Source organism: Spodoptera frugiperda, chromosome 10 (assembly GCF_023101765.2).
Source record: "Spodoptera frugiperda isolate SF20-4 chromosome 10, AGI-APGP_CSIRO_Sfru_2.0, whole genome shotgun sequence".
Taxonomy (NCBI): Eukaryota; Metazoa; Arthropoda; class Insecta; order Lepidoptera; family Noctuidae; genus Spodoptera; species Spodoptera frugiperda.
This window is the reverse complement of record NC_064221.1, coordinates 4,822,675-4,850,111: the sequence shown is the minus strand read 5'-3', so window position 1 is coordinate 4,850,111 and position 27,437 is coordinate 4,822,675. Positions and strand designations below refer to the sequence as shown.

General features: G+C 35.8%; 3 protein-coding genes across 8 annotated transcripts; 1 reads left to right on the top strand and 2 right to left on the bottom strand.

Annotated features, from left to right (window-relative positions):
• The first annotated feature begins 5,466 nt into the window (after positions 1-5,466).
• Positions 5,467-7,034, top strand: LOC118277151 (uncharacterized). Its single transcript, XM_035595858.2, has 3 exons — positions 5,467-5,625; positions 5,937-6,148; positions 6,479-7,034. Exons 2-3 carry the CDS (start codon positions 5,937-5,939, stop codon positions 6,723-6,725), a joined length of 459 nt encoding a protein of 152 aa, XP_035451751.2. The 5' UTR covers positions 5,467-5,625; the 3' UTR covers positions 6,726-7,034.
• Positions 7,035-12,945: 5,911 nt separating this feature from the next.
• On the bottom strand, positions 12,946-27,157 carry LOC118277158 (uncharacterized). 4 transcript variants are annotated; one of them, XM_050696357.1, is made up of 3 exons: positions 27,085-27,157; positions 13,493-13,704; positions 12,946-13,241 (listed from the first exon to the last, which is right to left on the bottom strand). In XM_050696357.1, exons 2-3 carry the CDS (start codon positions 13,702-13,704, stop codon positions 12,995-12,997), a joined length of 459 nt encoding a protein of 152 aa, XP_050552314.1. In that variant the 5' UTR covers positions 27,085-27,157; the 3' UTR covers positions 12,946-12,994. The 4 variants fall into 4 exon arrangements, with proteins under 4 accessions (XP_050552314.1, XP_050552313.1, XP_050552312.1 ...); XM_050696356.1 differs by lacking the exon at positions 27,085-27,157 and adding an exon at positions 16,599-16,702; XM_050696355.1 differs by lacking the exon at positions 27,085-27,157 and adding an exon at positions 14,021-14,165.
• On the bottom strand, positions 24,447-27,162 carry LOC118277146 (uncharacterized). Of its 3 annotated transcripts, none has more exons than XM_035595851.2 (3): positions 27,095-27,162; positions 25,657-25,859; positions 24,447-25,201 (listed from the first exon to the last, which is right to left on the bottom strand). In XM_035595851.2, the coding sequence occupies exons 1-3, from the start codon at positions 27,095-27,097 to the stop codon at positions 24,964-24,966; spliced, it is 444 nt and encodes a 147-aa protein (XP_035451744.2). In that variant the 5' UTR covers positions 27,098-27,162; the 3' UTR covers positions 24,447-24,963. The 3 variants fall into 3 exon arrangements, with proteins under 3 accessions (XP_035451744.2, XP_035451746.2, XP_035451747.2); XM_035595853.2 differs by lacking the exon at positions 27,095-27,162 and adding an exon at positions 26,333-26,485; XM_035595854.2 differs by lacking the exon at positions 27,095-27,162 and adding an exon at positions 26,329-26,384.
• Between the last annotated feature and the right edge of the window lie 275 nt (positions 27,163-27,437).

Genomic DNA, 27,437 nt, shown 5'->3' with positions numbered 1-27,437 from the left:
TTCAAGTACCTTGGTCATATTTTGACGTCTGACCTGAAAGACGACGCTGATATTGAGCGAGAAAGGAGGGCGCTGTCGATGAGGGCGAATATGATTGCGCGCAGGTTTGCCCGTAGCTCCAAGGACGTTAAAATCACCTTGTTTCGAGCCTATTGCACATCTTTTTATACGTGCGGCCTGTGGGTGTCATACGCTCAAAAATCCTACAGCGCTCTCCGCGTGCAATATAATAACGCACTGAGGGCATTGTTGCGGCTGCCTCGCTTCTGCAGCGCTTCAGGAATGTTCGCTGAAGCACGCATTAACTGTTTTTATACCAGCATGCGCAAGAGGGCAACCTCGTTAGCGGGTAGAGTGCGGGGCAGTGGCAACAGTCTCCTTGCTGTCATTGCCGCAAGGTTAGACGGCCCCTTTGTACAGCACTGGCAGGCCTTACATGCTCCCGTCAATCAGGCATGGGGCAGGTAATTATATAATATTGTAAAGAAAAAAGGAATCAGCCATTTCATATCGTATTTTAAATTATTATTATTATATAATTCAATTTTCCTTATTTCCCACAATTATAAATTATTAATATTTTATTTATTTTACTGACATACCTTTTAATTTTATGATTTTATTTTATTGACCATTTTATTTATATTTGTTGACATTTTAACTTTGACATTTAAATTTATGAATCATGTTGTTATTATATTATATGTATTACTGACATATCTTTTAATTTTATGATTTTATTTTATTGACCATTTTGTTTATATTTGTTGACATTTTAACTTTGACATTTAAAATTATGAATCATGTTGTTATTATATTATATGTATTACTAATATAGATTTTAAGTATTACTTACTCACTAATTTTATGGACCAATTTTGTTGTCTGAATGAATAAATGATTTGATTTGATTTGATTGATTTCCTATATGACTACTCTGAGAGCAATTGCCGAAACAAACTCAGAAAACTAACAGATGATGCACTTAGCTTATTCCAACATCCCTGATAACCAAAATATATACTGTGATCAGCTTCAGATGCTAACCATCTATTTTAAAACCTGAACTATCGATTTTGAACCTTAGAAAAAAATCTGACGGCAGTCACAGACATAATTTAATAGAACTATTACACAACTTGCAATCCAATAGGGATGATGACGGAGTATGAAAATAAAAAATCTATTTAGGCTGCGTCGCGTTCCGCGCGCGCCTCAAAGAGCCATTCATACAGCAGCGCTGGATTCTAGTTTGGTATGTACAAACGTGTTATATAATAATTTAATACTATGCTGGCAGTGAAAGTCACGGGCGTAACGGAGATCAAATCCATTCCATCAGACCACCACAGATGGAGCCTAGTGGGGCTGACGCCTAATCCGGAGATGCGGACTACCTAGCGGGTTTACCGGGGCTCTGGCTCGAAAAGCAGGAGTAGGAACGGGGTAATTTTTAGTCAGTAAGAGTCTGACACTCCCTCCCGTCTCGACCAAGGTGGGAGAAGCGATACACAGAAGTCACACATTAAAAAAATACTGTATAGTGACAATAGTTTATTTATTTATATATACTTTTTGTACACATTTAAGTAGCCTAGGTTAAATACACTACGACATTGCCTGGACCGTGCTACGCCGCATCCCATCGCTACACGTTCCTAGGATCAGCTGGCACGTAACCTACTCGCCTGCAAAAAGTGTACAATGTTCAATTAATATATATACATAGCTATTGTAAAGTCAATATAAAATCTTTGGAGATCGTATGATGTCTGCGTGAAAGACCGAAAGACAATGCAAGACCGTATTAATATATGTAGTTACTTTTTGTTTTATGATTATAATTGTCATAAAAACACGGTTAAGGTAAAGTTTTATAACAAAATCCCATGGAAAATAGCACCTAGACGCAGGAGAGGTGGACTGATCGGTAGTTTGCATACAAATGAAAATAAAACTAATGACAATTCAGCATCAGTGACGTTACGCACAAAATGGCGAATCTTCTTACATCAATCTTCTAGGAAAGAATAACTATGCAGACTATCTGGGATTCAAGGAAATAATTATAACTACATATCTCGTGTTGCCCTTCCAAGCATTATTCAGCTAGAGAAGCATTTCAACTTAATTTGGAAAAAAATATAGAAATCTTTTTTTCATATCGCCATGCCTTTTATTCCCGAACGGGTAGGTAAAAGTACAATATACACCCACTTTTCACAATTTGTGTTGGAAGTCCCATGTAAAAGGTGATGAGTCTATTGCCATTTGCCGAGCACATATCCAGACTCCGTGCTACTACTGAGAAACTTTCGAAAAACCGAAAAAAGCCCAGTAGTACTTTGCCCGACCCGGGAATCGAACCCGAGAACCTTTGTCCGGCAGTCGCACTTGCGACAATTTCTCAGTAGTAGCACGGAGTCTGGAATTGTGTCCAGTATGGCAATAGGCTCACCTCCTATTACATGGGACTTATAACACAAATGGTGAAAAGTGGGTGTACATTGTATAGCGGCATTACGTGTCGTAATGAGCACCTCTGCCTACCCCTTCGGGGATAAACTGACTACGTGTCACGATTATCATCATACAACTAGCTAAGGCCAGCTTTGTTCACTTTCTCGTAAGATAAAAAGGCCTATGTACGTAAGTTAAATTACCCACACGCAAATACAATGATAAGAATTAAATGATAAGCCACAATAGTAAATATAATCAATGTTCAAACCGTATAATGATTTGATTCTTTGATAAAAATCTATTAAGTTAATTAGCAATAATAAATATAAATATTTTACTTACTCTAGAACAAATTTGGTTTTTCCGAAAGTTCTGAAGCCAATCGTTGATTGATGAGTGCAAAGAATTGTTTACCATTTTTAGGATTCCGTAGCCAAATGGCAAATAACGGAACCCTTATAGATTCGTCATGTCTGTCTGTCTGTCTGTCCGTATGTCACAGCCATTTATTTCAGAAACTGTTGGGCCTACATAGTTGAAGCTTTGTAGATTTATGTATTTCGGTAACCGCTATTCGAATTTTGAATAAAAATTAATACATTTAGAAATTAAAGGGGGCACTCAATACATGGAACTGATTAAAAAATTATGGATAGGTCTTTAAAAAAGACATTAAGGTTCCTAAAACCATTTTTCGTCAAAATCAATCGTTTGAAAGATAGACGCTTCCAAAGTGGAAAAATGAGTGTCCGTCCCCCCTCTAACTTTTAAAATAAGAGAGTGAGAAAACTAAAAAAAAAAAAATATGCTGTAGATTTCAATGAAAATTTTCAACGAAAATTAGTTTGAACGAGATATCATTATTAGTTTTTAAGAAATAATACATTCTCAAAAACCGCAAATATAATTTTGTCGTTCATAAAAACATGTAAAACCAAGTTATCTTACAACTTTAATATTATGACATCTACTTGCTGCTACGGAACCCTTCATGGGCGACTCGCACTTGGCCGGTTTTTTATGCAAGTTGAAACGATAAGATTAGTCAAAATATCGGATTTTTTTATCACTCTGTTTGGCTTAAAATGCAGATAAGAATCGTAATTGAGATCAATTACCATCTGAATATTATATTTTTGATATTTTCCTGTTTCTGTTTGGTCTCGTATCAGCACATCGAGCTTATTGTCCTGTTCATTACATCTTCCGTCTTCTTCTACAGAAGAGATGGAATGTAAAGAAGGAAAATGTTATTTTCTTTTGATTTTTTTTTATATCGTCACGCCAGGTTTTCCTCATAAAATAAAATATTCTTGTATGAATCTGTCAATAGAAAAGAAAAAAATCGGAGCCCTTTTTCAAAACTGTTTTAGTTTACTGGATACAGGACTGATAGTTACATCCCCAAACTTATGGAAAAGAGGATGAGGCTTAATTCTATTTTTTCTAACCAGATAAGGATAGAAAAAATCAGAGTCTTCATTAACTGTAAAGTTATAGTCTCCAGTCAATATGACTTTAAAAAGGATCCTTTATCTGCTTTAGGGAATGGAGCTCTAAAATAATAATTGACTTCACTTGAATAAAAAGGTTTAGAAATTTATGCAGATGCACCTTTTATCGTATATTTCCAGGTCTAATAAAGGCGTTCTATACGATCACGATAGCATATATCCCTTTTTTCTGCATGAGTTATAATTTTAGTAGTACACCATCCAAGAATTAACTGCTCTGGTAGTAAATTGATTGTAAAAGTTAATTTATTTCTAAACATCTAAGTGACAAACGCTATATCACATACGGTGTACCCCAAGGCACGATTATTGGACCTACACTGTTTTCTCTAAAACTCCAAATCATTATCTCTGCAGCACACTGCAATTTTTGGTAGAACATTGTGCAATACGAGTATAAGTGACTCATTATCATCAGTGATGCTTTATCACTTATCTTATGTACTGGACTATCTGATAATGCACTGGTGTGTGTAAAAACTCCTCCCTCGATACTTATCACTGATTAAATTTAAGAGATTCAGTGGTTATCACTGATTAATGCTCCGTGTTGTTTGTCTGATGCCACCTGAACAACATTTAAGCAAACAAAATAATTGCATTAGTCACGGTTATAATGAGGTAGATGTTGATGATGTTTTCATTATCAAATAATTTGTACCTACAATTTAGTTCCTGTTGTCAGAGAAGGAAAAAGTCTACAAATTGATAATGAATAGTAAGATAAACCCTTTATAATGTTAGACAAAAACCTCTTATCCGTTTTGTGATTATTACCGTGTTATCTGACTCGGCGACTACGTAATCTCCCTTAACTATAACCGAATGAGAAGAAACAAAAGCTAACCGATGGGCCTGACTGTGATAATCTATAACGGGAGATTTGTTTATTCAACAAGAGAAAGAAAGTTAATGATAATTGATATTCAAGTAAATCATAACTTTCAATTATTCAGAAAATACTTACTTTTAGCTATATTTATTTTAATGTCTAAATATCTTTTATTAATGACAAAATTAAATATATTTGTAAATCTTATTTCGTTTAATATATCATATAAAAAAAAACAATAATCTCTAAATAAAAATATCGATTGCGATATTTGATCGATAAAGGGTCTATTGTATTTAGATAATAATAATGGTCAATCTCTATCGCACGTCTCCCTGCACGTCGCCTCATGCCACCATTTGGTTCCAAAAAAGACTTATTGCGCAACCGAAAATGAAAAAATCCTAAAACAAAAAAGTCATCGTAAAATTGAAGCAGTCGGGACCCATTCTAATATAAATATGAAACTTAGTGAAACGGCTGACTTTCTAGTATGGGTCCCGACTGCTTCAATCGGGTACGATGACTTTCTTGTTTTAAGGTTTTTTCATTTTCTTAAGAAACGCAGTCGGGATTTTTGTTTTTTAAATTACCTTTTTTTAAAGTCATTGGTCAGGTTGTCCAATTTGATTATGAGGAAACTAACAACACTGCCTGATAAGGAGGAATCTTGTAATGATCGTGTTATCATTAAGATTAATAGATTTGCCTTTTAATCTTTTCTATATAAGTCGGTGGTAGTTCTGATATAAAATACTTACAAGATTTGTGCGACGGTGAGCTGCGACGTACAGAGAAGACAAGATTTTTCCAATTGTAAGTATACATTTTGATTTTTTTTTAATTTCACTTTGTCAAACAATATGTACTGTACTGTTCAATATTGCGATTTGACTTTAAGTGACGTCAATTTGTACAAAAAAATATGGCGATGTCGAGACAACGCGGAACGTCATATCATTAGAATATAAAACGGGATATTTACCCTGTTTATTCGTTTTTACAGCCGAAATATTGGAAACTCATAAATTCGAACAAACATGGTACCTAAATATCCCGTTTTAACTAGTGACCATTATCGCATAAAAACTATAATTTTAATGATGATTTGCACGTGGTTGTTGCAGATGAAGAGCTTCATCATCATCGCGGTGCTGTCAGCACTCGCAGCCTGTCATGGCGCCGCTGTTCCCCCGAGCGAGGCGGACATGTTCTCGTCTTTCATTCAAGAGCAGATGTTAAATGGTTTCACCGTGGTGCACAGTGAAGAAGACGCGGCTCTGAACAGAGTTACGCTGAGCAAAGGAGAAACCAGGGACGATCATGTACTTTTATTTGAGTGAGTTTTCACTAAGTTTATGAGTGGTATTTATATTTTCTTTCTTGACAACTAAATCACAGTGCTCTTACATAATAAATTATTTACGTATAACAACACTTCAATGTAATGTTAGTGTTGTGAAAGTCATTAGGGGAGGACTCTTCTCTGCGCATAGACTTCTGCGGTCTATTCTTGTTGTTGGTGTCAAATTCATCTCGCTCTCTCTTTCTGGGTATATCGCGACGTCTAAAGACGTTGAGTGAGCTCCACTCAGTAGTCAGTTTCGCCCACCACTAATCTGAGATGACAACTGCAGTGTTGAAATTAACATTGTGACTATATTTTCAGACGAGCATGCTACGTGCCAGCTGTACCGAACGACGTTGTGCGCTGCGACGTAGTGTACTATGGTGAACCCAACGTCACAATATGGAGTGTTTCCATTTCCTTTGACTGGCCACCACCAGCTAATTTTAATATCACTGGAGTACAGACGAATGTTGGTCGTGTAAGACTTGTGTCACAGCGTGGTGAGCATTTACACACAATTGTCCGAATGTTTGGTAAAATAACTGAAGACAACAATGAGTCGTAAGCTTTAAGATGATTATTGTTCTGCATGAATAAAGTAAATGCTATTGGTACAATTTTTTTTTATTTGTTGGTATTATGCTGAGCCCTTAAAGAGTAATGTAGTTACATTTGATGTTAATTAATAGATAAACACTGTATACTTGTTGTTACTTACTTAACCTACTCATATTATTCTGTGTTTGATTATCTGGACTTTAGAAGAGACCTCTAAGCTTGTTTCGGCATTTCTTCTCAGAGTAGTCCGATAGAGATTGTCATGTAAAACTGTTATCTTGTGACCTATTTGCAAAAATAAATATCATTTATCATTTACGACCTTTTTTTGAGGGGTGAAGATCATCCAATGATTTCTCACGCTTTGGGTTAGGTGAGAGGGAGTGTCAGACTCTTACTGTCTAAAAACCACCCCGTTCCTACTCCTGATTTTCGAGCCGGAGCCCCGGTAAACCCGCTAGGTAGTCTGCAGCTCCAGAATATTGCTGGACATAGTAACATCATATCTTCCGCGTGGCTGTCAGTGGTGACGCAAATGTTATCTACGTTACAACGGACTATATGTATATATATATTATATATGTATAAATTCAGCAACCGCAAAGGACATGGCTAAACCAAAGTATGGACGTCGTAACCCGTACAAATAAATATTGTATAAATATGGTACCTAGCAATAAATAAAGCCGCATAATTAAAAATTGATATTTTGTAATTAAGAAGGTCCAGAAACTTGGCATATCTGCGCAATCCTGAAAATAAAGTAGCGTTCCTACGTCAAACAACGTTACAAAAACTTCAATCTATAACATTGCTGTGAACTTTTACCAAGGCGTTTTGATGTACCTGAGCCGAAAGTTATTTATATATGAGGTAGATAGGTAAACAATTCTGCTTATACTAGATAATGAACACAAAGTAACCAAGGACAGACACAAAATATATAATAAGATTGTGCAATCTTATACAAAATATATATTTTGTGTCGATCAAAACATTTACAATTATTTGGTTTCAGAAAAAAGTCATTATATTACCGTTATTAAAAATTGATGTTCGTTTAATTATTTCGATTTGATTTTCGGGAAACTAATGTCCTAATAATAGCTTGCAGTACCTACTTCCGTGTTGTCATGTCAAACACAACAGAAAAAAATCAAATATGAAACTAATTTTTTGTTAATTTTTGTTCACCAAGTTATAAGAATTAGTTAAACACAAAATAATTCATAAGTGAATATTTAAATGATACAGGTTAGCGTGAAATTCGTATTCTTGTTATTATGCCTGGGTCAGTCATTTAGCCATCTCCTTTTTTATGTGAAATTTATCACTAAAGACGTCAAGGTGTTCTAAAATTCTGCCACGGCTTTAATGGGAGGTAGAGTTGTGTTTGAAGATTACAACAGTGAAGACATTTCGAAACCCGGACCAGTTAATTTAATTTGAGAACATAAATAAGTTAAATGCACATTGACTCTACTGCATTGCATTAAAGTGGTTCACAAATATGCACGATATGTCGTTTTCATTCGCAATTATGGATAAAATGACATAAACGTGAAAGAGATAGCTCTTTCATAACAAACTTGGATTTTATTGTATGAATAAAAGAAAAATACTGGTAATCAATAATGCGCAACATTTTCTTTTTTTTTACGTGAAATAAACACTAATCTAGTATTTTTTTTAAGTCATATCATAATAACATAATCAGGTTTAATAGGCTGTTGAATTTGCAGTCTTAAAAATAATCACAAATACATACTCCTCATTAGTGATAATGGATATTAGTATTATATAAGTCAACTGCCTCGTTGGTCGAGTGGTCGCAAGTACGACTGCCGAACAAGGGGTCTCGGGTTCGATTCCCGGGTCGGGCAAAGTATTACTGGGCTTTTTTCGGATTTTCGAAAAATTTCTCGGTAGTAGCACGGAGTTTGGAATTGTGTCCAGGATATGGCAATAGGCCCACCTCCTATTACATGGGATTTATAACACAAATGGTGAAAAGTGGGTGTACATTGTATAGCGGCATTACGTGCCGTAATGTGCACCTCTGCCTACCCTTTGGGGGATAAAAGGCGTGACGTTGTGTGTATAAGTTATCACTATTTATCGAGATATCACATAGCACTAACGCTCCTGTTTTTAGTTTCAAGGGCAAAGAAAAGACAGGCTTCCGTTTTTACTTAAAAAGGAACTTTAAGTAAAGACATAACAAGGTATAAAATTCATTAGAGGGAATCTTAACAATGAATATTCAATTTTCGTACAAACAGATAATATGATAGTGTACACAAATTAAAAATTATACGGATTCATTGTGATTAAATGATAACAATAATTGATAATATGTTATTTTCCATCTTCAGACCTTGGCGTTTTTTTTTTTTTACATTTAATAGGTCGACGTTTGGCCGCTATCTCGCCTGATGGTAAGTGATGATGCGGCCTACGATGGAGCACGTCTGCCCATAAGCAACCTATTCACTCGGGGTTTGAAGACATCCAGGTTATACCCATCAGGAAACACAGACTCCGGCAAGGAGTTCCACTCCCTAGCAGTTCGTGATCATTTTATTGAATCAACAAATGTCCCGTTATAGATTATCACAGTCAGGCCATCCGTTAGCTTTTCTGTCTTCTTATTCGGTTATAGTTAAGGGAGATTAGGTAGGGGCCGAGTCAGATCAGTGAATCACAAAACGGATAAGAGGTTTTTTATCTAACAAGATAGTTTTACCTTACTATTCATTATCAATTTGTAAACTTTTCCTTCTCTGACAACAGGAACTAAATTGTAGGTACAAATTATTTGATAAATGAAAATGAAAACCTCATCGCATTAAAATAGTGACTAATGCAATTACCTTGTTTGCTTACATGCAAAGATGGGATCAGACAAACAACACGGAGCATTAATCAGTGATAACCACAGAATCTCTTAAATTTAATCAGTGATAAGCATCGAGGGCGGAGTTTTTACACACACCAGTGCATTATCAGATAGTCCAGTACATAAGATAAGTGATAAAGCATCACTGATGATAATGAGTCACTTATACTCGTATTGCACAATGTTCTACCAAAATTGCAGTGTGCTGCAGAGATAATGATTTGGAGTTTTAGAGAAAAGAGTGTAGGCCCAATCATCGTGCCTTGCGGTACACCGTATGTGATATAGCGTTTGTCACTTAGATGTTTAGAAATAAATTAACTTTTACAATCAATTTACTATAGGACAGTTAATTCTTGTAGTGGTGTACTACTAAAATTATCGTAAAATTCAATTCATGCGGGAAAAAGGGATATCTGCTATCGTGACCGTATAGAACGCCTTTATTAGACCTGGAAATATACGATAAAACGTGCATCTGCATAAATTTCTAAACCTTTTCTATCCTTATCTGGTTAGAAAAAATAGAATTAGGCCTCAACCTCTTTTCCATAAGTTTGGGGATTTAACTATCAGTCCTGTATCCAGTAAACTAAAACAGTTTTGAAAAAGAGCTCCGGTTTTTTTCTTTTCTATTGACAGATTCATAAAATAATATTTTATTATACAAGGAAAACGTTAATATCTCACTACATCACAAGAAAATTGGACTGCCTGGCGTGACGATATAAAAAAAAATCAAAAGAAAATAACATTTTCCTTCTTTACATTCCATCTCTTCTGTGAATTGACATAAATGAAGATGTAATGAACAGGACAATAAGCTCGATGTGCTGATACGAGACCAAACAGAAACAGGAAAATATCAATAATATTCAGATGGTAATTGATCTCAATTACGATTCTTATCCGCATTTTAAGCCAAACAGAGTGATAAAAAAATCCGATATTTTGACTAATCTTATCGTTTCAACTTGCATATAAAAACCGGCCAAGTGCGAGTCGCCCATGCAGGATTCCGTAGCAGCAAGTAGATGACATAATATATAATAGACGCTCGATTCCCTGCAACATGGTTGAGTTGGGCGGTGCTGGTGTACATGTCATGTTCGTGAACGGGCGCTGCCAACTTGGACTGGTCAGCTCCGGACTGCATTAATTTTTATTGTCCTCTAGGTTATTTTCTTTTTCCGTCTGCTTGGACTGTATGTTAGTTTTACATTGTTCTCACATAGTTGAAGTAATCGAAACAATGTAACCAAGAATTGTATTGTAAATCTGATTGAAAAAGAGTAACCTATGGAGTTTCTTGCTCGTTCTTCTCCATAGGAATCTACACTTTGGAACGAGCAAATAGCTTCACTAGAGGACTGACCGACAGACAGACGTTATTAATATTATTATATTTGCTTTGACGTTCAAAAGTGCCTTCCTGGTCTATTTCAAATAAATGATTTTGACTTTTGACTTTTGAATATAAAAGTTATAAAATAACTGGTTTTACATAATGTTTTTATGAACGACAAAATTATATTTGCGGTTTTTGAGAATGTATTATTTCTTAAAAACTAATAATGATATCTCGTTCAAACAAATTTTCGTTGAAAATTTTCATTGAAATCTACTGCATATTTTTTTTTTAGTTTCTCACTCTCTTATTTTAAAAGTTAGAGGGGGGGACGGACACTCATTTTTCCACTTCGGAAGCGCCTATCTTTCAAACGATTGATTTTGACGAAAAATGGTTTTAGGAACCTTAATGTCTTTTTTAAAGACCTGTCCATAGACACCCAACACAGATATGTTAGGAGATTTTTTTTAATCAGTTCCATGTATTGATTTAATATAATGATTTGATATAATGATCACGCCAAGGTCTGAAGATGGAAAATAACATATTATCAATTATTGTTATCATTTAATCACAATGAATCCGTATAATTTTTAATTTGTGTACACTATCATATTATCTGTTTGTACGAAAATTTAATATTCATTATACAGATTAACTTAAAGGCGATTCTATTGAATTTTATACCTTGTTATGCCTTTACTTAAAGTTCCTTTTTAAGTAAAAACGGCACCCTGTCTTTTCTTTCCCCCTTGAAACTAAAAACAGGAGCGTTAGTGATATATGATATCTCGATAAATAGTGATAACTTATATAATACTAATATCCATTATCACTAATGAGGAGTATGTATTTGTGATTTTTTTACAACTGCAAATTCAACAGCCTATTAAACCTGATTATGTTATTATGATATGACTTAAAAAAATACTAGATTAGTGTAACTTATTTCACGTAAAAAAAAGAAAATGTTGCGCATTATTGATTACCAGTATTTTTCTTTTATTCATACAATAAAATCTAAGTTTGTTATAAAAGAGCTATCTCTTTCACGTTTTTGTCATTTTATCCATAATTGCGATTGAAAACGACGCATCGTGCATATTATTGTGAACCACTTTAATGCAATGCAGTAGAGTCAATGTGTATTTAAATTATTTTTGTTCTCAAATTGAATTAACTGGTCCGGGCTACGAAATGTCTTCACTATTGTAATCTTCAAACACAACACTACTTCCAATTAAAGCCGTGGCAGAAAATTTTAGAACACCTTGACGTCTTTAGTGCTAAAGCGATTGCTGAATTTTTATGTGAAAGACTATATAGGTAGTAACTAACTTTAAAAATCAATATGCAGATATATCTTTTCTAAACAACCAACAACAAATCTGTTGGGGAAACACATACTCCGATAATAATTATACACTTTTAAATCTGTACTATCATAATCAGCTAATTGATAAGCTCTACAACAGTCCGTTGTAACGTAGATAACATTTGCGTCACCACGAACAGCAACGCGGAAGATATGATGTTACTATGTCCAGCAATATTCTGGAGCTGCGGACTACCTAGCGGGTTTACCGGGGCTCCGGCTCGAAAAGCAGGAGTAGGAACGGGGTGGTTTTTAGACTGTAAGAGTCTGACACTCCCTCCCGCCTAACCCAAAGCGTGAGAAGTCATTGGATGATTTTCACCCCTCAAAAAAAAGGTCGTAAACGATAAATGATATTTATTTTTGCAAATAGGTCACAAGATAACAGTTTTACATGACAATCTATATCGGTCTACTCTGAGAAGAAATGCCGAAACAAGCTTAGAGGCCTCTTCTAAAGTCCAGATAATCAAACACAGAATAATATGATTAGGTTAAGTAAGTAACAACAAGTATACAGTGTTTATCTATTAATTAACATCAAATGTAACTACATTACTCTTTTAAGACTCAGTATAATACCAAGAAATAAAAAAAAATCGTACCAATAGCATTTACTTTATTCATGCAGAACAATAATCATCTTAAAGCTTACGACTCATTGTTGTCTTCAGTTATTTTACCAAACATTCGGACAGTTAGGTGTAAATGCTCATCACGCTGTGACACAAATCTTACACGAACAACATTCGTCGATAATCCAGTGATAGAAGTATTAGCTGCTGGTGGCCAGCTAAAGGAAATGGAAACACGACTGATTCTGACGTTGGGTTCACCATAGTACACTACGTCGCAGCGCACAACGTCGTTCGGTACAGCTGGCACGTAGCATAATCGTCTGAAAATATAGTCACAATGTTAATTTCAACACTGTAGTTGTCATCTCAGATAAGTGGTGGGCGAAACTGACTACTGAGTGGAGCTCACTCAACGTCTTTAGACGTCGCGGTATACCCAGAAAGAGAGAGCTAGATTAATTTGACACCAACAACAAGAATAGACCGCAGAAGTCTATGCGCAGAGAGCACTGTGATTTAGTTTTCAAGAAATAAAATAAAAATACCACTCATAAACTTATTGAATACTCACTCAAAGAAAAGTACATCATCGTCTCTGGTTTCTCCTTTGCTCAGCGTAACTCTGTTCAGAGCCGCGTCTTCTTCACTGTGCACCACGGTGAAACCGTTTAACATCTGCTCTTGAATGAAAGACGAGAACATGTCCGCCTCGCTCGGGGGAACAGCGGCGCCATGACAGGCTGCGAGTGCTGACAGCACCGCGATGATGATGAAGCTCTTCATCTGCAACAACCACGTGCAAATCATCATTAAAATTATAGTTTTTATGCTGTATGGTCACGTTCCGCGATTAAAATTTTTAAACTGACATGGTCACTAGTTAAAACGGGATATTTAGATACCATGTTTGTTCGTATTTATGAGTTTCCAATATTTCGGCTGTAAAAACGAATAAACATGGTAAATATCCCGTTTTATATTCTAATGATAATTACGTTCCGCGTTGACTCGACATCGCCATATTTTTGTACAAATTGTACAGTACATATTGTTTAACAAAGTGAAATAAAAAAATAAAAATACTTAAATGTATACTTACAATTAGAAAAATCTTGTCTTCTCTGGACGTCGCAGCTCACCGTCGCACAAATCTTGTAACTATTTTATATCAGAACTAGCACCGACTTATATAGAAAAGATTAAAAGGCAAATCTATTAATCTTAATGATAACACAATCATTACAAGATTCCTCCTTATCAGGCAGTGTTGTTAGTTTCCTCATAATCAAATTGGACAACCTGACCAATGACTTTAAAAAAACAACCTGACCAAACAGATATTGATAAGTGTGAAAATTTCCAGCACGTATACGTGTTGGAAATATTGATTATGATATGATTATGATAAATATTTTGATTGAATAAATCTGGATCCAGATTACACTGTGTCTACCCGTTTAATTAATTTAAGCTTTAATCTTTTTACCCAACTGCGTCAGAAGGAGGGTTATGTTTTTCCAGAGTATGTATGTCTGTATGTTTGTATAATTGTTTGGCACGTTCTGCAGCCTAAACAGCTTGATGGATTTTGGCTTGAGAGGTGTCGTTTTTTTTTCTCCCCGTTCCTTTCCCTGCTTTTCGAGCCGGAGCCCCGGTGAACTCGCTAATTAGTCCGCAGCTCCGAAGGGGTAACCGCTGCCGGTTGCTTTCAACTGGACGATGTGGCAGTCACTAAGGAAGGCCTATATTCAGCAGTGGACCTCTTATGGTTGACATTATCATGATGATCCAACAAATACAAATAAAAAACAACCCTTTTTGCCAATAATATTTATTTTCCAGATACCATTATTCACGCAGTAGAATGCAAATGGAGTGGGATTAAAGTTGGTACTTACAGTTCACCAAATAATCTGACAACCGATTGAAGTGGCCCACCTATTTGTGACTCTAGTCTTACAAGACCAACATTAGTCGAAAACCCACTAATATAGATGTAGGCAGGTGATGGCCGTATAGAGGTAACGGTGACCCTCCTAATTCTAACATTGGGTTCACCCTCATATACCACTTCGCAGTTCACACTCTGATTCGGTATAGCTGGCACGAAGCATGATTCCCTGAAAATAAAGTCACAATATTAATTCCGAACACTGCAATCGTCATGTCTGCCGTATGTCGGATAAGCGGTGGGCGAAACTCCTTGCTGAGTGAAGCTCACTCAATGTCTACAGAAGTCACGGTACGCCAAAGAGATGGCTAGATGACTAGATGAATTTAATACCAACTACAAGGATTAGCCACAGAAGAGTAGATGATATGTAGGGAAAAATTTGCCCTGCAGTGCTGTGCAAAAACCTCCAAAGTAACATTATCTTAAAATGTTGGGGTATAATTTAAGACCTACTTCAAACTTCCACATGACCCTGTTAGCGATGACCTACCCTAAAGTAGTGGTCACTATCATTGGGCACCGTGATGTAGTTTGCAACACTAACAATACAATATATTTTTAGTTTTATTTTAGTTTTATACCACTCGACCTATGTATAAGCGAAATAAAAACTAAAAATCTATTGTATTGTTAGTGTAGCATGGATTTCTGCAAAGTAACGCCTGATTCTATTCTATATAGTTTGCAAAATTAAAAATATAAAATCCACTCAACAATTTTTTAATACTCACTCATGTAAAAGTACATGATCGTCTCTGGTTTCTCCTTTGCTCAGCGTAACTCTGTTCAGAGCCGCGTCTTCTTCACTGTGCACCACGGTGAAACCATTTAACATCTGCTCTTGAATGAAAGACGAGAACATGTCCGCCTCGCTCGGGGGAACAGCGGCGCCATGACAGGCTGCGAGTGCTGACAGCACCGCGATGATGATGAAGCTCTTCATCTGCAACAACCACGTGCAAGTGATCATTAACATTAAAGTTTTACTAACGAACCCGGCGAACTCCGTTTTGCCACCAAAGATTCCCTGTTTACCTGCATATTTCTCCTGAATATTCTTTGGTCCTCACGGAGCCCGAGATCTTTTCAATGAATGCAAAACCGTGGAAAGCGGTTCGTGAGTTCTAGAATTATAGCGTCAGAAAGGAAAACCTGATTTATTTTTATATTATAGAACATACATATTTTCAGCGCTAACTCAAAAACGTGATATTTTTTGTCAAAACTTTCAACGCCTCCGAAAGTCAAATCAACGTCATTCTTCATAATATACAATGTGATAGGGGCGAGACTTCTAACCCGTTAAGGCTGCGTTCTACATTTAATTTTAAGGACAAAAGTCGGGGGTCGAAGGAGTCGAATCACGTAGCTCCCCTAAAAGTTATGGCTATTTTAATATTTTTTTTACTTTATGTGATATCAAAGGTTGTATGCGTCGTAGAAACAAAAAAAAACGACAAACGGTAGCTAATAACCTTAGCTAACTAATTCATTACTTTTTTCATATGTTTGATAATGTTTTGGTGAGAAAAAAAAACATTTCTGAATTATTTTCGCTATTTTTCAATATTTTCAATTGGGGGTTCAACCCCCCATATTATTTTTTTTGTCGATAAAATTAGATGTAGTACTCAGCCTTAACGGGTTAGAAGTCCCACCCCTATCAAATTGTATATAAAATGGTAATTTAAAGAAAAAAATAATTACTTGAATTTTTACTTACTCTTGGAATAATCTTGTATCTTCTGGTAGTCGCAGCTCACTGTCGCTTCAGTCGTGTCAATAATGCATACCACATTTGGCTCTGGCTTAAATAGAAAAGATAAAAAGATAATCATAATGAGTTTTAATGATAGTTATCACAATCATTAAAATCATCAGATTTATATGATAGTATAAGACACTTTCTTCATTATCACATTAGTAAGTAAAATGTCCCATTTAGATTATTGATAATTATAAAGATTTGTAATGTAAATAATTTCGATACCTATACCTACAGCAAATAATATAGAAATAAAGTGCTGTTTTGTGTTTTGGCAGTTAAACAATTAACCCAGTTGTAGTTGCAATTTTAGGAAACAGAGAATAAAGGAAAGGAGTCCTCCGACCGATAAAAAATCAATTATTATTTATTTATTTATATATTGTACAATTTATATTTACACCAAAGAAAAATAATTTACAACTAATGTACGTAAATCTAGGTTTAGCATATATCACAAATCTATACCTGTTAAAATTGCAGTGTGAGTACAAGTATATAGGGTGACTGGTAATTAGTGAACGATATTTAAACACGTGATTGTACTCATGATTACAAACAACTTTCCCAAAGAAACTTTTGTATATACTCATTAGTTTTATTATTATCACAATAACAAAGCAACAGAATTTCGCACGCGCGTGCTTTCGCATTATCAGTCGGAAAAGTTGTTTGTAATTTCATGATTATGAGTACAATCACGTGTTTAAATATCCTTTACTGATTACCAGTCACCCTATATGCATAAAATAACTAAAATCACTTAAGTTGTGCCATTAAATTTTACTAGATTTGGCTGGTTTATATAGAAAAGATAAGATTAGAAAATTTTTGGTCTTTATCATAATGTCTGCGGTGTCTGTGGCAGTTTCTTCATTATCAAATTTTTGCATTAGCAGCTGATTGCATTAGGAGATTATAATACAATTTGCACTGTTATCTAAAGAGCCTTTAACATTAAAGACATTCGTGTTACATTCGATCAAAGCTTAACATTCCATGATCATCATTATATTGGCAGTGGCGAAGGATTCTTTCCGTAGGCTTTTTTTTTGAAGGGGGGAAATCATCCAATGACTTCTCCCGCCTTGGGCCAAGCGAGAGGGAGTGTCAGACTCTTACTGACTAAAAACCACCCCGTTCCTACTCCTGCTTTTCGACTCGGAGCCCCGGTAAACCCGCTAGGTAGTCCGCAGCTCCAGATCAGGCATCAGCCTTACTGGGCCCCATCTGTGGTGGTCTGATGGAACGGGTTTGTTCTCCGTAACGCCCGTGACTTTCACTGCCAGCATAGTATTAAATTATTATATAGCACGTATGTACGTAGCAAACTAGAATCCAGTGGTGCTGTATGGAATCCTTACGTATCAACATACGAGTTACTTCTAGAAAAAGAACATTGTTTATTAGACGATTCAAAGTTAGAAGGAAAATGCAGCACATTTTATTAAATTAATAATAGATATGATAGACATACAGCCACGTCTCTTCCTTTCGCGCGCAGATTAAGTGGCTTTTTATGGTATAAGCTGGTCGGCGCCGCCCATGGAAACCCGAAACCCAAGAGGCGTTGCAAATGCCTTGCTGGCCTTTTAGGGCTGAGGGATTTAAGGATTTTTGAGGATCACTCAGATTCCTCTGAATGCTCTCTTCTTCTATAAATAGTCCTTATGCTCCTGAATACTTAATTCAGCTTTGACGTTTTGGGCAGTTTTCCCAACCAAAATTTCCGTTCAGCTGAAAGTAGCTTCTAGAGATTTATATGAATGAAATGAAATTAATTTATTTTGTAAAGTGGCTACAAAATAGCACCTGTACACGCCAAAATTATTGTAAAAAAATCTAAATGAGGTCGGCATTTCTTAATTGACTATCCATACAATATTTGAAAAAAAAAAATGGGATTCCGCCAAATACTTCCTTCTCTATTTAACTCCTTTAGAGTTAATGTAATTAATAATAATAATATTCCGCCAAATACATAAATTAAATAAATAAATATATATAAAAATGTAATTAATTTCCTAAGTTGCTATACAGAATTATCGATAAAACTGAGCCAAATTCAAAGGATATTTTAGAATTGATGTAGATTTTTACAGGCTTTTACTTAACTTACTATGTATAAAATATAAATGTGTGTGTGTAATTAAGTTTTTAAAATCTTCAATACACTATCTTGGATTTATATTAAAGTACTGAAATATCAACGAGTGCCTGCCAATAAATGCGCGACGGAGGCACATCGACGCGCAATGTCATATGGTGTTCCACAGGGCTCGGTATTGGGACCGCTCCAGTGTGGAACATGATACGCTGGGTGCTGAAGGGACCCTAGCACTCTTACCGCATTTTATTATTAAACCCAAGAATTTTTCGATCCGAAAATCAAAACCGAGATTTCTCCAACTCCTCCTCCTTTAAATTTTATTAGTACTTATATCCTTGATTTAGTCATTTTGAATATTATCAATCAGTTGCGACTTAATAATATAACTGTGAAACAACAAACACGTTTACGGTAAAGGGCATATCCTGCTTTTTATATTATTAGCTTTAATAGCTATTATTATACTAAACTGTTTGACTTAAACCAAGCAAGGCATCGCAGACCCTGGAGTATAAAGTTCCCCAAGGTCGTAAAAGGAAGGATCATCCAACCAGGCGAGGTCGTCATGCCTGGCGGTTGTATTTTAGGGTTTTCTCTCCCTCTTAACTCGTGAGTCGTATATTGTTGAAATCGAATGTTGTGTATACCGCCATCTACCGATGTATCTTCGTACCATGTTGTCATCATGGCTTATTATCGTTTGTATTGATCAGCTGAACTGCCATTTCTCTTTAAGAGCTTCTTATCTACGTACCAAATAACTTGGCTGACTGTTGTTTTACAATTTGATCTACCCTTATGCATAATGTTGATGGATAGTAATGTATACAGGCCTTTGTAATCGACTTCATAAAAGCTGCGGACTACCTAGCAGGTTACTGGGGCTCCGGCTCGAAAAGCAGTCCCCAAGTCAGAAGAAAACATTAGATAATTTTCTCACCTCAAGACGCTCTACTTCGGCTTCATTGTTGCATATCCTTGTGTGGCCTTCGACATCATCAGACTTAATTCTTGCAACCCTGGTAAAAACGCCGTCAGGTGGTTGGAAGAAAACGATGCGCCATCCATTGTGTCATGAGACTATGTCGCAGACTACACCATAATATTCCTCCTGAAAATATTTTTTTTATGTTTTAAAACATTTTTACTGACGTGTCAGAAATCAAATTGCATTTCAAAGTTGGTAAATCTTGCTATATTAAGTTTTCTAATCTTTCGATAGACTGGGACTTAAATGTCATTCAATTTTCAATCATAGCCCTGATTCTAGAAACCGAGACATTTAACAGTGTCTATCGTGAGAAGAAAGCTATTAAGAGCATTAAACTTCACTGACTGACAGACTATTACTTATTTCTTTATTTGTTGACATTTCAATAGTACCTATTTTGGTTTAATTGGAATAAATGATTTGACTTTGATTTTAACTAAGCGGTAAAGATGTATTGAGTCAGCCATGTACATGTAAAGGTAGTAAGAGCAAAAACTAACAGGTGGCGCTTAACACATAAATTCGAACAATACGACGATCAGTAAGCCTGATCGGAATATCATCTTTTCCGAACTAAACATCTACACTCGTGCCAAAAGTAATACATAAGCATTTCAAATAATTTTGCGCACACTAGATGGCGCTATTCACAAACAATATGCACAATGACAGATTATATTAAGCACGCCATCTGTTGGTTTGCTGCTAAAACTATAATGTATAGTATGCGGTAACAGATGTCTCTACATCATTCACACATTATGGCTGCTCAATTACTAACATTATTGAGAAACTGAATATAATAACATACTTACAAAGCTAATGATGGTTTTCCTAGATGCCAAGTCGTCAGCATAGTCTTCAAGAATAGTATACCTTCCACCAAGTTTTCGAAAGATCTCCTCTTCGGTCGACAGGATAGGGGCACGATTACCTATAGGCTGCGAGTGCTGACACCACTGTGATGATGATGAAGCTCCACATCTGAAACCACCATATGTTTTTCTGTCACACTGTCTCTTAACAATAAGACTGACAAGATTTTCCTAATCACAACACAAATCGAATGTTGTAGTGCGATTCTGTTCCACCAATTCGACATCGAACCCTCGTATGAACGAAATATATATAGTGAAACCTCATTAAGTGAGACATCAAGGGACCTTCAAATTGGTATCACTTATAGAGGTAGTCCACTAACCCAGTGTCTCAGATAACCTATAAATAAACATTTGTCTCATTTTACAGAGAATTCCATTAATGGAGGTGAACATACGGGTTATTTCACATAAAGAGGTGTGATTCTTAAATAAAACAATGTGTTATGTGCACATTATAAATGAATAAGAATAAGTAAATCAACAAACAAAACGATGTTGTCTTAGTTACTGAGGTTTATGCATTAAAATTCACTTGCTGTCTGTAAAATCTGTGTGTATCTGTGTGCAGATAAATGGGTTGTTTGTCCCACTAATAGAGGTAATTCAGTGCCAATGGGTAGGGATCTCCATTTGTGGAGATTTTTCACTTACCGGTCCCACTAACTAAGTTTCACTGTATTTTGAAAGAAAACACACTTGAATTAGTTTACAAATAAAATTATCGAAGCAAAATGGGACTCAAAACTTCGAAGACTAATTGTTTGCACTGCAGATCAATTCCGATTTCGGAAGCGAGTCCCATGATGACTTGATTTTTACGCCAAGTACGTGAATGTGTTTTTCTATTTACCCTCCATCATATACCGAAAAACACAAACTATTTTATTTTACTGTTGACTTTGACTTTGACACTACCGAAATAAGATCCTTTTGTGTTTCATTCTAAACTGTTTAATATATTTTTAGTTTTAAAATTTACTAGATTACTGCTTACATCTCTTACCGCTAACATACTCAGAGTCATTTAATAGTTGCTTAACCCAGTCCTTAGTAAACGTTTTCAATACAAAATCGTTACTAAGGAATAGTTTAAGTAATCATTAAATGTCTCTGAGTGTGGCAGGTAGTCAAGATCCAGTCAAAATTAAAATGTCCACTTGAATTTAAAAGTTCAAATTAGAAAACTTACCTTTTTTTTATTTACACTCTTTGTGGCTCATTTCTTGTCGCTAATCGATAGGACAATTGTTGTCTTGTATTTATATGTTGTATATTACAATTTAAAAGATAAGATTACAAGTAATCCGTGTAGTTTTGATTTTGTTAATGATGAATTAATTGGTGATTGTCCATTTTTATATCAAAAAAACCCAGATAAATAAATACTTCGTGTCTTATATCCGCATTGAAAAAATGTCATCACTCTTGTGGGTGGTATCTTATCTCGTTGTTTCAAAAACAAATGAGGAAAAAATAATGTTAATTTATGGGTGACGCTTTCGGAAAAAGTTAGATTTTTTGGTGATGAGTAATGTTAGCTCTAAGGGTAGCCGTTGTCTGCGGACGGCGAGCAAGGGTAGCTTGCCGCCGGACCCGTGCGAGAAGGGCGTCGCGTTCCACGTGCGCCTCAAAGAGCCATCAGATCGCCACAGATAGGGCCCAGTAGGGCTAATGCCTGTTCCGGAGCTGCAAAGTACGGACTGCCTAGCGGGTTTACCGGGGCTCTGACTCGAAAAGCAGGAGTAGGAACAGGGTGGTCAATACGTCTGAATTTGTTTTATATATTTTCGTTGTAATATAAATCTTAACTTAATGCATATAAACTAAATAATAATAATAGCTATGACTAAAATATAAAATGCACTGGAACTAAGTTTCCTTAGTGATAACGACAAACAGGAAAAAAATATTAAAAATAAGACAATACAGTGTTTATGCTAAGTCATTTTAAATCAATCAAATAATTGATATTGATTGTGGTCTTATCAATGTTGTTTGGCTTTAATTTTGTTGTACAACAATTTCCTTGTAACATGAAATAAAGAAAATGTTTCACATCACACATTAATATCATACCAGCAGCCTATATGTGGCCACTGCTGACCAAAAGCTCCTCTTCTCACACGGAGAAGGTTTGAGCATTTATTACCACGCTTGCTCAATGCAGATTGGCGAATTCAAACTTACAATTACCTACTTATATTATTTTTGAAATCTTTGCCCCACATTACAATATTGTCTCCTGTGTCGTGGGTGCGTTTACAAACATACAAATTCACATACATATAACACCCAGACACGAAACAACAAATTGTGGATCACACAAAGTGTTGCTCTGGGCGGGAATCGAACCCGCTACACGTTGCGAGGCAGCCAGTTGCCCAGCCAACACACCAACCGTGCAGTTTATAATTACAAGCAGATTTCCTCACGTTTCCCTTTACCGTTTGTCGGTGTCGACATAATCTTAGAAAGTACTATTGTAACTTGGAAAAGTCACATTGGTACTTGTTGTTGCTAGGTTTCGAACCAGCACCACAGAATAATAAGTACAAGTACTCTCATATATGAGAAGCGAGCATGAAGAAACAACAATTTTAGGCATTACTCCTTCCTGTAGCTTTTCATGTCGTAACTTTGTTATAAGTTTGTATATAGCTATATTGTTTTGTAAGTGAAAATATTTGAAGATGGAGAGTGACATAGGCAACTTTTTGTTTCATTCTAACCCCCCGTTTCCGTAAGGAAGTAGGGGATGGAAGATTATATGGAGCATATCACAATTTTCCAAATTTAAAATTGGTATGTGGACTTTTTGAAAATAGTCGTGCGTAATTTGTTTTATTCTTTAAACCTTTGACCACCAGGGTAGGCTATACTCGACAAATCAGAACGTCTTCACGACGCTTTCGTCGGCAAATTTCCACAAAAATATAACTATTTTACAATACATAAGAAACATACAAAAAACAGTTTTGTAGTTGTTTGTATTAAAGATAGAATTTGTAGGCTTTATTGAAGTGGCAGTCAAAGAGCTAAAAAAGCACATGCGAAGCCGCGTACGCTAATAATACTAGTGGTCGCCTAGTGGTCGAAATTCGACCATATACGATTTAATTTACAATACCACTTAACATACGTTCAAGGATAATTTTTTTTTTAAGGAATTAGTTTTGTAAAATTCAAATTAATATATTCCGGCGCATCATGAACAGGAAAACTCTATTCATATGAGACGTGAGAATATCATCGCAATGTCTGTCGATTTTGACGTTTTGTCAAATACGATCAGATACTATGCATGGTAGTGTGTGTAATGTTTTATTTATTGATTTAATGTACTTTATAAGCATTATTTTTGAAAAATATTAGCGTACTGCACTTCTCCTACACATAAACTATAAGTGTACCAAATTTTATGCTCCTACATCCGCGCAATTTTCGTAAAAAGGAGTCCAAAGTTTTTGCATCACGTATTGATATATAGATAATGTAAAGCACGCTACGCATCGCATGTAGGTATTACTGATGGCGTCATACGGAATGCGTACGATGCGGACATGTTGACCCTTACCTTTAAACAGCAGATTTTTCAATCCTCTAGTGTCATGTCTATAGTAGTATCTAGTGATCATGATTACATTACTTCAAATCTATCACGACTTTCCTTCTTTAATCAATATATTTGATAAGACGAACATAAATGAGCCAATTGTTTTGATAATAACAGCTATATCCAAATATTTACGTAGTCACTATTGAAATCGGCTTATACGACCAGGTACAATCACAAGACATTGTCTAAAATAAATAAAACACAGATATTTTCATCGATAACTTTTATTTGAACACTTTTATGTTGTTTTCTGATAAATTTCTTTCGATTTCTTCTTGACATGAATTTCTAGTCAGACAGCATTTTCATAGCATTATGTCTCCAGCTAGGTGGAGTAACGATGGGGGCTCCAAAGCAATTCTATTAGAGGACCCGGTGCCCCTTACAGACTGAGGGTGGACACAGGGGTGGTTTAGTGAAGTAAAAATCCCACACTCAATTCCCCCCTTTCCAATCTTCCCAATCCCCGATTCCCCAACAACAACCCTTAAATTCCTAACTCCCAAAAAAGCCGGCAACGCACTTGTAACGCCTCTGGTGTTTCAATTGTCCATGGGCGGCGGCGATTGCTTACCATCAGGTGATACGTCTGCTCGTTTATAAAAAAAAAAGATATCCGCAATGTGGCTGACAGTGGTTGTATGAGAAGAGCTGAAGACCAAGCTCAATGGCGTGCTATTGGAGAGGTACGTCCAGTAGAGGACAATCACAGCCTAGTGATGTACTCAGTTCTCCACAATTCGACCGAACACTTCAAGAAAGACGTGGATACCATCGCCTTCAAATGACGTGTAACTTATGTGGACGACGCGGGTTTCCATTCCTTCAATACCCATATCAGCTGGTTTTTCCAACTTTCCATAACGCCACCGAACTCGCGTTATCCGTATATTAGCTGGACTACGATGTATCAGGTTAGCATACTGTGTTTTTCCAGGTTCAGCTGGCACGTGGATTTCACGTCTGAAAGTAAATTAAAATTTTAATATTATTTGATTGAGCTAGTTAAGAAGCGGTTTATGTTTTGTCGATTGTGACTCGAAACTATGAGAGATTTTCTCCATTAATTTACGTGAGTAAACCGTGATTTTTAGTAAATTTAGTATGCCTCACGATAGTTATTATAAAAAAAAATACTGTCACTAAACCCACGGGTTATAGGCCTATGCACACCACGGTTTTAAACGCGCCGTCGACGCGTGTTTCTAGCGATACAGACGCGAAACGCACGCAAGTTAGACGCAGCCTGTAGACCTTTGCACACCTGACGCGCTTGTGTAGCGAAACAGACGTAATGCAAACGCGCGTGTGTAGCGATACAGACGCGTCGATGGCGCGTTTAAAAAACGTGGTGTGCAATGTATGCAAACATAGGCCCTAAAGAACATAAGTACCGACATTTGAACTAATAGACTTACGTAAGTAACAGTATTTGGTCTTCTCCAACTTCTCCTTTGGAAAACGTGATGTTCTGGTCTTCCTCATTGTACTCCACGGTGGAGTTTGGATACATCTGCTCTTGAATGAAAGACGAGAACATGTCCGCCTCGCTCGGGGGAACAGCGGCGCCATGACAGGCTGCGAGTGCTGACAGCACCGCGATGATGATGAAGCTCTTCATCTGCAACAACCATGAGTTACACTCTCTTACTACTACTGAGAGAAAGCATTCAGAAGTAGTCTAAAATTACTATAATAATATATGATGTCCTCTATTTAATACTAGCTACATCCGCGCGATTTTTATCGCTCTGCGCAGCTCCTATTAGATTTAGTGTGATGTTTTATAGCTTATAACTTTCCTTAACAAATGTACTACCGAACATTAAAAGAATTATTCCTATCGGTTCAATTGATGTGGCGTAAAGAAGAGACAAATATATATAAATTTCGTATTTATAATATTTTTCATCCATTGCTCTACTCCTATTGGTCATATCGTAATATTTAACAGCATATAGCCTTCCTCGAAAAATGGACTATCCAACGCACAAAGAAATACTCAATTCGAACTAGTAGTTCTTCAGATTAGCGCGTTCAAACAAACGAAAAATCTCGTACAAAATATGAAAAAAAAATATCGAACGTACTTACGATGGCAATCAAGCTGTTTTTATACCAAAAGTCAGTCCTCACTTACATTTAATCACTAACTGGATTATGTGCGATATGTGTACCACTATTTATTTTGTTTATTTGATAAGATTATAGCGATATACAGTTTTAAATTAATCCTATTTGACTATTAGATTAATATTATATAATGTTCGTAAATGATAATATACAGAACTGCGTCATAATTGTTTTGATAACTATCATCGTCACAAATAAGATACAGAAAATAGATACCATTTATGAGATAAGATGTATAATAATAATATATAATAATTGTTTATATATTGAGGGTGGAAAAGCATCCTGATTGAGGTTGCTTTTCCACCAAAGATGTGCTATACTGCATTGCTGTGGATGCGTTTGACTTCCACCAATCATATTCATTGGAAACGGACGGAGCTAAGCTATCTTCTTATATGGAAAGATGATATGGATGTGTCCTATGGATACGTGGTAAGGATGTGTGCTACGAATGTGTGTTACGGATGGCTTCCATACTATCGATACATCGCATACTCCAGCTGCGTATCTTTCTCGCACAGCGTAGTATCAGTAGAGACGGTTTCACAGCTTAACTATTACATGTTTGTAGCATAGCTATATACCACATCTTTGGTGGACAAGCGCCCTGATTGATGGAAGCCAAACGTATCCACAGTAACGTAGCATAGCACATCTCTGATAGAAAAGCACCCAAATAAATTTTATTATTTTTGTAAGATTTCACTCACATTTATTTACCATTTACATTTATTTTTTTAAAGATTTCACTTCTTCACACCTTCTTACGTTCAAAATTTTTATCACAATACTACATGTAATACGTACGCCATTATTTATTAAATATTATAATCTTATATTGATAAGATTAGATTATGATGACAGAATATAATGATTGAGCATTTATTTATAATCTGGATAGTATAATGTATTTGGTATTGATTATAAGGAGCTTTAAAAGTTATCTGCTTTAATGGGAGGTAGTGTTGTGTTTTACAAAACAAAACAAAATTATTATCAATTATATCTACAATAAATCAATAATTCATTAACAAATTACATATCAACGTAGTTTCACGTTGAC